Genomic DNA, 15307 nt, shown 5'->3' with positions numbered 1-15307 from the left:
AATTTGAATTTCACCTTAGAAAATAAAATGTGATTTCTCAGTCTCTCACTATTTATTTTACAAGTGAGACCAAGAATAAAGATGAAAAAGAAACCATTTAAAAGTAAAAGATCACACTTTATCTTCTAAAGTACAAATTTAAAATTTAGAGGATTTAAATTCTTCATTTTTTACTCTCTTTTAAGAAAAGCAGAGGAAGTAATGTTTGATTTCTTTGTTTTTTCTTACACTCGCTTCAAAACTGTTGGCCATGTAATATGCCTTTTATTCTTTTGCGTAGGGTTGTGCACCAGGAGTTTTTAACCAGCATAAAACTTTAGGGTTTGACACATTAATACATGAAATGCTTATGCAAATGCAACCTTGAATAATACTTATCCATTTTGTATAGATATAATTCCCTCTCTCACTTGGAAACAAAAAAAAAAAAAAAAAAAGAAGAAGAAGAAGAAGAAGAAGAAGAAGAAGTAAAGAATACTTTGTAGAAGTTTACAATTTTCTTATTACAACATAACTAAAACAATTGCAATTATTCTACAACAAAGAAACCATTAAGAATAAATACGTGTACTATCAAATTGAGAGCAAAAAGGTATTACAACCTAGCAGCTATCTTTAAGAGCTTAGCTCAACTTTCTCTTGAGAAGAATCACAACCATGAGTGAATCATCCATAGGAACCCATACCAACTCATCCATGAATTGGAGAAGGAAAAAAAAAAAAACAAAAACCACGGCGAATTAAGCATTCTTCCTTCAAAATAATAAATACTTTAACAGCTAAAGGCTTTAAGGATAATATATGAAGACCTTAAACCTCTGCAATTCAGTTCCTGTTCCCAAACCTTGAGCGGAGGTTATCGTAAGTTTGAGAAACCAGCAAGAGTCTTGGATCATTTTCAGGTATCTCACGATCCTGCAGTACCAAATAAGTGAAAATGTTAACCAATCAAATAAGAGGATGGAAAACTTCATCAGCACCAACTCCAAACATAATCATATATTGACTGAAACAACTCCATTAGGATTTCATTGAGTAAAAAATAAGAAGCTTATAGTACTCAAATTTAGTTTTGTAGTATCATACAAAAGTTTGATTATGTGAGTACCTGGCAATTAGTATTTAACTTTCAGGGATCTTAACCGTATAATAGAAAACTTAAAACTCCACTCCCTTCAACTTTTTTACATACTGTGCATTATTTTATTGGGGAACTAGATTCAAGATCATGAGTACTTTACCATACCGGGAATGTAAAATTTTCTCCCCAAAATAAAGAGAGAAGATTATAAAGAGGGAAAAGTTTACTTCTCTAGTTGGTACAAAGAAATCCCTAACATGAAGTAACATGATAAATCAACCATACGTGACAGATATTTAAGGGGTAGTGAGTTTGGTTTCTAGTTGTATTGGCATCAGTGTTTTTTTAATACAAATCTCGTTTGAAAGGAATGCTAGAACTATATGATTGCTTTGCAAGTTTATTGAGAATAGAATTACTTTGCATCCATGAATTTAATTTTGATGCACTGACAGTGTAAAGTAGTTTTACATGTGCATCCAATTACATAATGACACATGAGTAAAAATAATTACCTTTCACATTGACCGCGTAAATGGTCATCCAAAAGAACGGATGTGATTGCATGACTATGTAAAACTACTTTACATTATCCGTGCATTAAAATTAAACTCTTGCATCTATATGGTGATATCCTCATATGATCGGTTCCATAGTGTTCCTTTATCTTTAGCTGCTGATATACAATATACAAAGGGATTGACATGCTTCTTTGTGTCTGTTTGAAGATGTCTAATCTCCTTTTGAATTTTTTTCTTATTTTCTAATGAAATCTTGTTTTCTTACAAAAAATTAAAATGATACTCATTGTTATTCTCAACTGACATAAGAAAATTTTGCAACTTCCATGCATTCTACAACTTTTAAAAACTTTACAACACATGAACATACAAACTAACAGGAAATAATATTTAAAAGAACACAAGTTTATGATTGAGGAAAATAGCTTACTTTTAGGCCCTTGTAATATGCCTCTACTGCAGGCAGGATAGGAGTAACATTACGAGCTCGCATCAAGTCCCATATGAAATTAGCAGTAGTGTATCCACCAGTCTACCATTTGAGAAATAAACACCAGAATATACATTTTAAACCCAGGGGAAGAAATATAATTTATCTTATATGAAATATATACAAAGAGGATATAAACGGAAAAGTTTGCATACCTTTTCACCAGCAGCTATAAGCAGGAGATCACTTCCCGTTCTAGGATTTAACGAAAAGTTTCTTTGGTTCATCGCTACCTGCATTTATAGGCGTGTATTCTAAAGTTGTTGAACAAATCAGAAAATCCACTATGTAACCAAGTTGATAAAGTAGCTATGACAATTACCAGTGCATCTTGAGCAATTTGCATTCCTTTCTCAGTGTACCCAACCATTGCCCCCTCTGCAAGTGTCTGCAGCCATATTGGTTTGCATTGTAACCAAAATTGGTATTCAATAAATGTCAGATGCTGAATAAGGAAAACACCATGACTACAACACCAAAAATTGAAACTACTATGGCAATTAGGCAACAAATTGCCGGCCACATGAACTATTAACAGATGTTGAAAGTTTCCCCTTCTGGTATCCATTATATATGCACTAACGTAATTTGATACACTGGAAAACCAATGTATCTAGAGACGAAATTAACAAAGTGGACAATTAATTGATACTTGACAGAATAAATGCTATAGATGAAGATAAACAGAAACTAAGGAGAACAATTGCCATCTTTAAAATTCACACATGCCCACTGCATTGTAATAAAGGTCATTTATCCATATTCATAAGGTCCTTGAGATTGTGCAAAGAAACACCAGCATTCTTTGAATTACGATATTAGGTACTGAAAATCACAGAAACTGCACATAACCAAACTCACCACAAAAAGATCTGCAGCTAAAGGCTTTCCTGAATTTCTGTAATCCTCTAAAGTTTGACGAGCACGCTCAATATCTCCTGCATTGCAATGGCACCTGCATAGTAATGTTAATCAGAGATACTGAACTATCTTATAATGGAATCAGCAAAAATAGATATCTATTGAATAAAACAGGAGCAAGGAAGAACTGTCCATTCTAGAGACAAAACATGTTTAACTTCTAACAGTATTTGCTAACTTCATCAAGCATAACAGAACCAAGTTGACCAAATTTGATGGTTACAAGTATTTACAAGCAATTCATAGCCTATTTTCAACAAGAGACTCCAATTGGTATCATCTAATGGCTTTATATTAAGTGAAATTGCAACGAAACTGAGGAAAGAAAGCAGTTTCAACTGATAATAACTAACGATGTAATGTTCGAGTTTATATTATCAATATAAGTCAATTACCAATGTTACACTTAATATTACTAATATAAGACAATAACTAATGTGGTGCACTAGTTGCAGTCTAGTACAGGTCCAGCCAAAAGTGATCATTAACATAATAGGACACTTAAAGCAAAACGACTCTTACCAGCTTCCATATCTACACTTATGCAATTTTGTTGATTAACAAAATCTAACAGAAATAACAATAAGAAATAAAGCATAATGAGTACTTGGTGCCTTGCTTATTGGAATATTTTGAGGTAGGCTACAGATCACGGGGGCATTACTACTTACTTTAGACATGATTGCTTAAGGGGTGAGCACAGAATATGCTGTTGGGCTGCAACATTAATAATAATAATAGTAACAGATTAAAAAAAAAAAACACTTGTTTTTCTTATAAAAGAATAAATTCTATTAATGTGAAGAGAAGGATATCATAAGAGGTTTGGAGGATAAGATAACCTCAATAGGGGAAAGGAATAGACGAAACATCAAAACAGCAAAGCTCTCCAATCTCTCTGTATATTAGAGACAGGTTTCCCTCTAGCAGGCCATGTGTCTTGCACCGCCTATCCCACAAAACTTGCTTATTTGGATCCAATTAAAAATACAAAAGATATGCTCCATCCAAATACACCAGTGGCAAAGACTGCTTTGTCATAAATATTTTGGCTTCCTTTCTTTCTCAAAACAAAGAAACCTTTTCATTTAAAAGCCCTTATTTTATGTTTCTTGGTATATGGTTGAATGGTTGTTTAAATGAAGTATCCAGTTTATGGCCTCCAGCTTAGATTATGCACAATTAGGTCCCAAAATTTTAAAACTATGCAATGAGATATCAAATTTTCTAGTGCCTGTGTTTTCATCCTTTTGTTTGATTTCTTGTAAAATCTAATGTACACAGCATGTGACATCAGTACATCACAAATCACAAGTCATTGACAGCCAAAATTCAGTCTAACCTTTACCAGGACACACTAAAGGACAGTAAAACAGAAGTAAGCAATCAATGCATAAGTTATTCATATAATTAGTGTAAGCAACCATAAACTCCATGTAATGGGGTTGGTTGTTTACATACCAATATAAATGTATAGTTTCATAGTATACATGGTTACAATCCATTTGTACAGAACAAACTATAAATAATAACTGAAAATTAATTACCTAATTATTTGCATCATAATAAAGCCATCGGGAGTTTTTCTATCCTTGCTCAGTGTATCCAAAAGGGTTTCCAACAACTGCCACAATCAGATATCAGCCATGCAAATCTCATACGACACTTTAAAAACAAAAATAGATATGAAACAATTTGAAAATGAAATCAACTTAGAGCAAATCAATAATGTCAACCAGCTCAAGGAGAAGAATACCACTCATTCCTCTTCAATCCAGTTTATATAAAGAAAGAAAGAAAGACAGGAAGAGGTAAATTAATAAAAGATGGATGAATACTGAGATAAGTATGTTTCAGAACTAACAGATAATTTGAATTTATTTTTTAATCCTGATAATACATGTGTTTTGACCATAATATATTAATTGATTTTATTAGTTCATTGTACAAACGAAAAAAAAAAAAAAGAAGCTTATCCTAGAAGGTTAAAGAAAATCTAAGAAGCAAGAACCATCTAATTAGATCTCAAGAGATGATGACAAATACCTGAACATTCTTCAGGTCTGCAGCGGCATAAAAAGCAGTATGATATGCTGTTAGTGGCCTAGCCAAAAATAATCGTCTCTGAACATATTCTGCTGTCGGTAAGTTGTATAACTCCTCATCTGTAACACCCATCATCACATTTTCTGCACTTTCACTGTCAGTTTCAACTGAAGACCACATCTTTGACCTCTCCACGAACTCAATAACCTTTTTCCACAGAACAGTAAGGTTAAAAGTCACTACAGCATAAATGATTTCAAATCAAGGAATGGATAAGATAACTACTTTTGTATCAATATCATCAGGAACAGGTGTTTTGTTCTTGTGGGCAATTATAAGACCAGCATAACAGAACTTGTTTAATCCTAGACCAGCTGCAGTCATATCCCGGACAATTGCATACCTGCATCAATAAATTTTATATGAATTTAATATTTTGAACATTACTATAAAATACTTGATGACTCTAATATGAAGTAACAGAGAATTGTCCAAAACCAGAAAGTAGAAAAAGAAAATTTTAATCAAGAAGTTAATTATAGCTAATAAAAGAAGGGTATTTATTACCATTTACAACATACACTTCGAGAAAAAAAGGGAAATTATATTAAAATTACTAAAGAAGAAGTATTATAGCATACACTCGGTCTAAGCGTCCATCAGCTGCACAAGCATTTAGCAAGCAGATGTAGGTTTGCACATTTGGCTTTACTTGCATACACTTCATCTCCTCCAAAATCTTTATCCAAAAGGAAACAAGAAAACCATTATACGGCTAGCGGGAAAACAGAAATAACTTCTAATGTAGTAGATTTTTTTTTTAAATGTCAACAACTACATGGCAATGATAAGTACCTGAACAGCTTGATCAGAGTTCCTGGATTTCCCACAAGTTGAAATTAGAAAGTTGTATAAAGTAACCTATGTATCAATAAAAGACAAATCATTGATTCAGTGATACAAAAACTGAAAATGGAAGTGTATACACCATGATTTTGCTCTACTTATAATAGGATAGACTTCACTTCAAAAGGGATTAACAACAGAGGCACGACACTTCCGCAAGTAAAAGAGGAAATGGTTTTCATTTGATTCATTTGGGCAGCGTTTGTTCCTGTCTCTACGATGGATATACAGGGGTGGGACAAAAGACAGTCATATCTGGCTATGGACACATGAACAGAGACATTAAAATTTTTATGTCATGGGACAGGAAATTTCTGTATTTTGATGTATTTCCAACAGGTCGGGATATTGGAGATAAAACACGGGGACAGAAATTATTTACAACACTACCTCACTGGACCACCACTGAACAACCGCTGACAGCCACTAGCGACATTTCTGGTGGCCAGCAGCAGTTGACCGGAAAGGGCAACAATATGCAAACTTTTCTTGTGTGTCTTGTTTCTCATTACTATCAAACAAGATAAGGAGAAATACTATTCTTTTCATGTCTATATCACCATTGTTTCTGTCCCTCTAAATATACACTCCGAACACTATGTTTGGAAGAGGGGAGACAAAAATTGAAAGACTTAGACTAAATTAAGTCTCTTGTGTTTAGTGTAAAATGTACGTTTACAATAAATATGAAAATTGAGAGGTAGATTTGGAATTTGAAAAATTAAATGAGAGTATTTGTAAAAAGAAATATTAAAGTTTCAGTCTCCAGTCTCAAAAATTTCAGTCCCTCAGTCCCAGTCTCACCTCCGGTATCCAGAAACAAATACTACCTAACTAACTTGATTCATAACCCAAAATAACAAAACAAATAAAACATTTATATATACAAGTAAACATAAGAAGAAAGAGCACATACATCAGGAACCAAACCCATGGTTTTCATTTGGTTAATGAAGAAGAAAGCATCCTGCAATCTTGACCCTTTCATGGTTCCAACAACAAGGGAACGGAAAGTGTCACGGTTTGGCATCACCCCATCAAGCACCATGTCATCATACGCATCCCTAAGCAAGTAATGCCTACGCCAACCAAGAAAAAATAAATGATTTGCCTCAAATTAACCAAAACAGGGAAAAAAATACATTTTTGAAAAAAAAAAAAAAAAAAAAACCTTCTTTTAGCTGTGAGAGAACCCAAGACAGTGTTGTATTCTGCGACATTGTCAGCGTAGTTTCTCTTACTGTACTCCTCGGTGGAAGCCGAGAAGTTTCTCGAACCCACCACCCGACGCAATGATCCGCGACGAGCTGCAAAATGGGAATAAAAATAAATCAGGAAAAATAAAGAACGTAAATTTGAGATTAGGAAAATTAATGTTTGCTTGTGTTTGAGAATGGAGAAAGAGGAGGAAGAGAGTGCCTATGAGAGATTGAAGGAGTTTCATGGCAATGGAATCAGTTCACTCCAGTTCCTGTCTTTGTTTCTCTCTCACTCACTCCGGAGCTTGTAAAACCCTTGGGATTTGGATTTTTGGTGTTATTTTTGAACGGATGTTATCCATTTTTTTAGGTTTTGGTTTTGGGCTAGATGGGCTAGAGTTTGGGCCTTGACATGGGCTATGATTTCTAACCCACACCCCCAACAAATAACACCAACCATCCAACAGCTTTGCATCACCATTCCATTTATCATCAGTAAAGAATATGTGAATTTTGTCATAAAAAAGTAAATGTGCATTTCGGTCCAAAAAGGCTGCATGTCAATTTCTATCTTTTTCATTTGCTAGTGTGAGGATTAAGGATCAGATTATGCAGTGAAAGGCTTTGGCTGAGTGGTAAAATAAAATGCTTCTTAATATGCTGCATTTGCGTCGAAAACTTGACAATAGCTAGGTAGTAGATGAAATCCTTAAATATTGTATGTGTGAAAAAATGAAACAGGATCAATACATTATAATTATCGGTTAACCAATTTAAATTAGTTGAATAGTCAATTTACTCACCCACTTAATCAAGTGTTAAGCTAATCAAATAATTCTACCAAAAGTTTGAATAATTTTCACTATCATACAAACTATATTATTTTTTTATGATAAAGTTGCTTACTCTATTATGTCAAATATAATTATTTTAATAGTATTACGTTCTTATAAAAATATGGGAAGTAAAATATATAAATGTATAAATCTATCAAACAATAGATAGCCGTGGTTTCATCTCCGAGTTGGCCTCCTCTCCGTGTTTCACGCCGGTTTCCGTCCCAGGTGGCATCTCTCCTCCATGGTGGCATCCCCTCCACGGTGGCTTCTGATCTTCAGAGAGTGCATGTGCTCCTCTGTCAACTCGCTGTCATTCGTGCGTTTCACCTCCTCGCTTACGCAACGTACTTGCCCTTTTTTCCATTTTTTCACGCAACCTGCCTTCTCCATCGATTTGTTTGAAGAGGTAATGATTACCTGAAACCCTACGAGCTTTGCTTTCTTCTCCTTACTCTGCCCTACGAAGCTCTGTTCAGGAACCCTATTTTCCTGGGACTTTGGTTCGTCGCCGTTCATCCAGCTTAACCATCTTCCAGTGGACGCACAAATGGAAGATCTTCGATCCATCAATCAGGTGCATTCAAACGTTTTTTCATCTTCATCCTTTTTCTTTCGCTTGATTGTGTACTTTTTTCTGATCAATCTTGGTTACTGTTGCAGGGTTAACCCAGATTCAATTGTCTAGGGTTTGAGAAATTTCAAATTGTGCAAAATGTGTTCAATTTTTGTTTTCTGTTCCATGGTTATCCGAAATTGTATTGTCTAGGGTTTCTGAAATTTATAATTGTGCAAATTCTGATCATGTTTGGTATCTGTTCGATGGTTAGACGAGATTTTATTGTGTATGATTTTCTGAGATTTCTTTGATTGCAAATTTGGATCCTTTTTGTTATCTGTTTCAGTGTTATTCCAGATATTATTGTGTAGGGTTTCTGAAAATTGTAATTTGGAAGTTGTGTATGTGACTTGGTTTGTGTGTGGGTTCATGTTTTTGGTTACATTTCTTTTCCACTTGTTGTTAACGTTGAGTATGGTCTATGAATGTTTTTCATCTTCTTTATTTCCTTCTTTAGAATCTCATGTGATTATCAATTCTGCTATTCCTAATCCCTTTGAATTGTTTGCAATGAATGTAGCAATTTATAAGTTCTTCTGCATTCAGATTCAAAATTCTGTTACTTATGTTTTATGTAAAATTTTATGAAGAACTTAAATAATTATAATGAACAAATCTATTGAGTTTTTATACTGTTTTCTCTATTCAGATTCGTCTTCTGTTATATGTATTTGATTTTAAATTTTATGAAGCACTCTCATAATTATATTGAGAGTTGACCCATTGAATGGTTTATTCAAATTTCATGAATCTATTTTTATTCTTTAATTTTGTATATATTCAACCAATCTATTAACTTTAGATAAAGTGATTTGGTGGTTAGTTGTGGGCTGTGTGAATCATGATGAGGGAATTGGTTTTCTACCTAATATGTTCTATTGGTAGTGACGTGATTGCAAGAATTGATGTATAGCTTGCTGGTTGTACCTTTATATAGCTAATGTATTCTATTGGTGGTTATGTGATTGACAGTTTTTCATTCTTCTTTGTGTATATTTTTTTTTCCAGTTTATTTATAAACTTTTTTTCCAATTCATTTGCTGTTTCCCATGTATTCCTAACTAAGACATTTACCAACTCTAAATGTCATCGGTACAATGATTGTTTGGGGTAGTTGATCACTGCCTTCCCTATGGTGAAATGAGATATAGGTTCACTGCCGCAGGTATAGTGTGATTTGGTTCCTATTTCTTGATTTCTTGGAATTTTCAGTTGTTCTTGCTGTTTTTGTCTTTGTTCATGTTTTGCGGTTCTCATTAGTTGTCTCTATGATATTGAATGGAGATGGATATGAACTGATATTTTGTTTTTCGTGCATTTCTATATTCAATTTGAATTCAAAAAGGTGAGCCTCTCTCATACAAGTAGAACTAATTGTGATGCATTTGTGTGCTTGATTTAATTATATGCAAAGTAGGCCCATTAAATCCTATATATCAACTGATGAATCTATTTTTAATCTTTTACTTTGTATATATTCAACAAATCCATTTAGTTTTTATATTGTTCTCTGTATTCAAGATCATGTTCTTTCATTTTATATTTGATTTCAAATTCTATGAAGCACTCTCATAATTATATTGAGAGTAGATCCATTGAATGCAACATTAAAATTTCATCAATCTATTTTTATTTTTTATTTTCTGTATATTCAACAAATCCATGAAGTTTACATCAGCTGAATTGGTGGTTGCATGTGGGTTCTGTGAATCATGATGAGGGAATGGGTTTTGTACCTAATATTTTCTATTGGTAGTCATGTCATTCACATAAATTGATGTATAGCTGGCTGGTAGTTCCTTTATACAATTTGCTTTGATTTTAGTTCAATTTCATTCCATTCTTTTCTTGTTTGTATAAAAGAACATTTTTGACTAACAAGAAATTCCCTGCTCCAAGTAGTTATACGTTGATTAGGTTATCTTCCCTTAAAGGTCTGTTCTGCACAGAAAATTATGTTCTGCCATACATTGTTCACTGAAAATGTGTGTATCCGTATCAAGGTATGGGGTTTCTATCTTTTTGGTCAGTGGTGATGTGATTGATAAGAAGGAAGAGGCTTTCTCACAATCAGATGCCATTGCTCCATTGTTTGTGTTACTAGGGAATTATGTTCTAGGTAGTGTATTTGATATGTGGTGATGTGATTGATACCAATTGATTCATAGCTTCTTAGTGATTTATTTGGATTTTTGAAAAAACCTTTTGTTTGTCATGTCATTTGCATTTGAATCCTTTATTGGTTATGCAAAGAGTGCTGTATATTTCCCCTGTTGTATAGAAGTAGAGCTGATTGTTTTGAATTATTGTTCTTCTTTGATAAAGGAAAATGCTTTTGCCACTCTTATTCAATTTTTGCATTCGGAATTCCATTCTCTCCTGTTCAGGTCTTGAGAGAAATTGATGTATAACTTGCTGGTCATTTATTTATTTATTCAGTTCAATTGAATTGCATTACATTATTTGGTGTTTGTGAAAAAACAAATTTAGATATGAGCTGGTTTTCGTATGAAAATCTTTACTGCACACACAATAAGGTTGTCCTATATATTTTTAATTGGAAATGTCTGAATCATTACTAACCTATGAGGTTTCAATCTCACCCATTTCCCGAATGTTGATGTGATTGATGGATTTTTGTTGATGGTTGTGTATAGTTTCTTTTTCCGTTAATTTGCTGTTTCCAATGTATCCCTACCTAGGACATTTACCAACTCTCATTGCCATGAGTAGAACCATTGTTTGGGGTAGTTGATGATTGTTTTCCCTATGGTGTAATGATATTTAGGTGCACTGTAGTAGGTATGGTGTCATATCTCATTTTTTGCTCTCTATTTCTTGATTTCTTGAAACTTTCACTTGTTTTTCCTTTTTTTGTGTTGGTTCAGGTTTTGCTCCTATGATTAGTTGTCTCTATGCCATTGAATGGAGATGCATGTGGACTCAGATTTCGTTTTCCCTCCATTTCCATCCTCAACTTGAATTAAAAAAAGTGAGCTTGTGTCTTGGTTTTTTTTCTATAAAAGGATTGTTGGTGGACCACATTCAATGCACAAACATTCTGCTCTGTTCTATTTCCTCCTAAGCTCTATCTATTCTAGAATTTTTCTGTTTCCATTTTGATCTATTTCATCAACTATGTTTATCTCCTTTTTTTTTTACTGCAATGCCTCCTCCATTTGATATGATTTCTAAGATGCATCCTCCTAGAGAGGCTTGGAGGTTGAAAGTTAGGGTTCTAAGGCTTTGGGTTGTACCCTCTTTTGGTAACAATGAGGTTCCTAACTCAATGGAGATGATTCTCCTTGATGAGCATGTTAGCCCCTATTAAGTTCTCTTTTAAATATGGTGTTACTTGTTTTTTAAATTTACAAGTTTAAATTATGTGTTTCACTAATCTGATTTTGTTCTTTTGTTGGATTTCTAGTGTGGAAAAATACAAGCTACAGTTAAGAAACCACTCCTTAATAGGTTTAGGGATCTTATAGTTGAGGGTCAGGTTTATAGAATGGCATACTTTACTGTTGTTTCAAATCATGGTAGTTATAGAGCAACTTCTCATGAATTCAAATTGGTTTTCCTTCACCGAACCACTGTTGTAGCTGTTGATGAAGATGTTATCCCTAAGACTTGTTTCAACATGTTTCCTTTTTCTGATTTGCTGAATATGACCGAAGATTATGATTTTTTAGTTGGTGAGTCTGTCTTCTTTGTTTGCTGTTATTTATGTTTTTTTAACAGATGCTTTGAATATTTAATAGGTTTTGTTTGTTTGGAATAGATATTATTGGTCTTTTAACTTCAGTGGGAGAAGAGAAAAAATATGCAAAAGAGGGCAAAATTGTGAAAATGATTGTGCTGGAATTAACTTCCAAAGAGTATGTTGATCGAGTCATTCCTGCTGGTTTATCTTTATGTTTTAATCACTTTCTCTCCTTATTTTCTGTTTCATTGTTTGTTATGTTTTGAGTTTCAGTCTTACCTTGCGATGTGCATTGTTTGGGGATTATGTTAATCAAGTAAATCATTTCCTTGCGTCTGGCTATGTGGAGCAGCCTGTTGTAGTCATTCAACTTGCAAAAGTCAAGTTCTTTAGGGGTACATTGTTTGTTTTCTGTACATCTCATTGCTGCTCTAGGTGTTGTCTCCAATAAACTTTTGCTTGACTCTTTCTGTGTTCCTATGTAGGTCAAGTAGGCCTTCAAAATGTGATGTATGCCACTCAAATGTTATTTAATCCTGATCTTCCTGAGGTTGTTGATTTCAGGCATAGGTTAGGATGGTTTATTTTGTTGATTTTTTATTCTATTCTTTATTTATAGCCAATCTGGGCTAACAAGTACAAGTATTATCATAATTTTTTTTTTCTTTTAGTATGATTGAGCAAGGGGTGAATGGTACTCAGCCACTGTTTATTGCAAATGAGGGTAAAGTTGTGTCCTTGGAAGATGATTTCATGCGTTTAACTAGAAAATGCACCATTGAAGAGCTTCAAGATAAGAATCAGGTTGTCTTCATTTGAGTTAGTTTTGTTTATGTTTATTTTATGTACAAATGAACTGAAAAATAGAATCAAACAACAATTTCGAGATCTGATTTTTCATTCATATCGTTAACAAATTCTAAAATGCTGTTTGGATAGGAGGGTTCTTTTATCATTTTTGGTACAATCCAAGGTATTGTTGAGGATGGAGGTTGGTGGTATTCTGCTTGTGTGTGTGGAAAGGGTATCTATCCTCAGAATGGTGTATATTACTGTGATTTCTCTTTGAAGCACATAACCAATGTCACTCCAAGGTCAGAAATTTTGTTGAAAGTGTATTCTTATTTTGTCTTCTGGATTGTTTGTAAGAATGATGTTTCTTGGTATTATTTTTTCTGAATCATTGTGTTCCTTTTTTTTCCCTCTCTTCAGATTTAAAGTTAAAATAACAGTTGAAGATCATAGTGGGGAGGGTATTTTCCTTCTCTTTGATCGTGAGGCATCTTATTTGCTTAAGAAATCATGTGCTGACTTGTTTAGTGAGGTTCAAAGAGATGCAAGTGTATGTACTTATTTTGTGTTTTCTGTTTTGTTCAGTTTATGGGATGTGATATTTCTTACTTAAACTCTGTATTTCGTATGTATTACTTTCAAAATAGCTTGTATGTGGGGATACTTATCCTCCCATTTTCCAAGGGCTCATTGGAAAGAAGTTACTGCTTAAGGTTGATACCAAAGGTGTCCCACATGATACATTTTATGGCACTTTCCGAGTTAGGAGAATATGTGATGATCCCACCATTATTACCATATTTGAACTTCCCAATTATGATGCTGATGACGAGTTTACTCCAAAAAAGGTTACATATTCTTATAATTATCCTTAGATTGTGTGAATTCATGTTTTGTTCTTTCTTTCTTTTTATATGTTTTGGTGAATTTTTCTTATGGTGTAATGTGTCTTTAAACTCTTATGCCATGTGAATAGGAGCCTGATTTACACAAATCTGTCCTGTTTGGAAAAGGGGATACTGGTATTAAGGAGGAGTCATCAAAGACTTGTATCAAAAGTGAAAAAGTTGATGGTGAGTGTTGTGGGATTTTATGTAAATCTCCAGTTCTTATAGATTTTCTTGCTGAAAAACACTCTGCTGTTTCTGGAGGGTCTGAGTTTTCTGCGTTAGTTAATGGTGAAGATGGGAAAGATGAGAAAACACCCACCAATGATACTGTTAGTGATGATCTTTCTACTGAACTGAATATATTGCTTAGCTCACCAGAAAAGGAAACTCAGGTTCTGTTATATACATTTTTTTTCTCCTCCCTATGTGTGCTGTTTCTAAATGGCTTTTCCAATCTTGAGTGACTTTGATAGGTTTTATTATTTTTTTTTGTCATAGGATGTGCTGTCCCATGTTCTCCATGCACGTTGCCAATATGGAGAAAAGGTGGCTCATGACAATGATGTTGTCACCTCCAAGGGCAAGAGGAATTTGAATCCCCAATTTGAAGAAGCGGCTACTCTTGCAGATGAGCGTGGGTCCAAGGTTGCCAAGGTTAATGGGGTGTGATTGAAGGTGTTGTATTGGGCTGCTGTGTGTAGGTGTAGGTATATTAGGTAGTATATTTACAATTGATTAAGAAGGCTTGTGATTCCAGATATTTTGAAATGTAATCATGCTGGCTGTATGGTGTTTTGGTCTAACTTTTTTGGATTGTTTCCAACAAATAGGATTGTCAGATATAGGGGTTTTCCTTTTTGTGTTGGGTGCGGTTATGTGTCAAGTATCTGTATTCTCAACCCCTCTTTTTGTAATAGTGACTTTGCTAGGGATTGGACACATTTTCAATGTTGTAGCCTGTTTAGGTTACATACTAGGATAGGTTGTCAGATGTTTGGATCCTCCTTGTCATAGGAGAGATAGCCATATGTAGTTGTTCATATCACTATCAATATTTTCATGAAATGCAGCAGTTTTTAATTTTTATTTGTTCATTGTTGTACAACTTTATCTTTTCATGTTATTTACTTATTGGTGTATTTTAGAATACTTTATTTTCTTTGCTTTTCTCCCTTATCAAAACTCTCTATGGTTATGTAAGTTCTTTTTTGGTTTGTTTAGCTTTTATAAAGTTAACTCCAACACTTACTCCCCCCAAAAAAGATAGAAAATTTGTTGGTTAATAGATTGACAATTTGTTTTC

At 33.8% G+C, this 15307-nt stretch overlaps 2 protein-coding genes across 4 annotated transcripts; one reads left to right on the top strand and one right to left on the bottom strand.

The window, feature by feature from the left end:
* Positions 1-478: 478 nt before the first annotated feature.
* On the bottom strand, positions 479-7515 carry LOC112783926 (pentatricopeptide repeat-containing protein At4g35850, mitochondrial). The gene is made up of 13 exons (XM_025827007.3): positions 7385-7515; positions 7137-7272; positions 6882-7044; positions 5915-5980; positions 5701-5798; positions 5345-5462; positions 5060-5266; positions 4561-4637; positions 2954-3047; positions 2415-2480; positions 2248-2325; positions 2033-2134; positions 479-915 (listed from the first exon to the last, which is right to left on the bottom strand). Exons 1-13 carry the CDS (start codon positions 7407-7409, stop codon positions 826-828), a joined length of 1320 nt encoding a protein of 439 aa, XP_025682792.1. The 5' UTR covers positions 7410-7515; the 3' UTR covers positions 479-825.
* Positions 7516-8182: 667 nt separating this feature from the next.
* Positions 8183-15090, top strand: LOC112785284 (replication protein A 70 kDa DNA-binding subunit C). 3 transcript variants are annotated; one of them, XM_025828745.3, is made up of 11 exons: positions 8183-11611; positions 12222-12314; positions 12401-12497; positions 12596-12717; positions 12808-12892; positions 12994-13126; positions 13262-13416; positions 13535-13664; positions 13762-13962; positions 14091-14396; positions 14503-15090. In XM_025828745.3, the coding sequence occupies exons 2-11, from the start codon at positions 12260-12262 to the stop codon at positions 14671-14673; spliced, it is 1455 nt and encodes a 484-aa protein (XP_025684530.1). In that variant the 5' UTR covers positions 8183-11611; positions 12222-12259; the 3' UTR covers positions 14674-15090. The 3 variants fall into 3 exon arrangements, with proteins under 3 accessions (XP_025684530.1, XP_072086409.1, XP_029151877.2); XM_029296044.2 differs by lacking the exon at positions 8183-11611 and having other exon boundaries at positions 11641-12314; positions 14091-14187; positions 14266-14396; XM_072230308.1 differs by lacking the exon at positions 8183-11611 and having other exon boundaries at positions 11640-12314.
* Positions 15091-15307: the final 217 nt, after the last annotated feature.

This window comes from Arachis hypogaea, chromosome 20, assembly GCF_003086295.3.
Source record: "Arachis hypogaea cultivar Tifrunner chromosome 20, arahy.Tifrunner.gnm2.J5K5, whole genome shotgun sequence".
Classification (NCBI taxonomy): Eukaryota; Viridiplantae; Streptophyta; class Magnoliopsida; order Fabales; family Fabaceae; genus Arachis; species Arachis hypogaea.
The sequence above is the reverse complement of the archived record's forward strand: the minus strand, read 5'-3'. Positions and strand labels throughout refer to the sequence as shown.

Coding starts and splice junctions, on each gene's coding strand:
- LOC112783926 (XM_025827007.3), bottom strand. CDS start 7,409: ATGAAACTCCTTCAATCTCTCATAG. Junction 5,799..5,914: donor ACTCTGATCAAGCTGTTCAG/GTACTTATCATT, acceptor TTTTGGATAAAG/ATTTTGGAGGAGATGAAGTG. Junction 2,326..2,414: donor AAATTGCTCAAGATGCACTG/GTAATTGTCATA, acceptor CTATAAATGCAG/GTAGCGATGAACCAAAGAAA.
- LOC112785284 (XM_072230308.1), top strand. CDS start 12,128: ATGGCATACTTTACTGTTGTTTCAAATCATGGTAGTTATAGAGCAACT. Junction 13,127..13,261: donor AGCTTCAAGATAAGAATCAG/GTTGTCTTCATT, acceptor CTGTTTGGATAG/GAGGGTTCTTTTATCATTTT. Junction 13,963..14,090: donor ACGAGTTTACTCCAAAAAAG/GTTACATATTCT, acceptor CCATGTGAATAG/GAGCCTGATTTACACAAATC.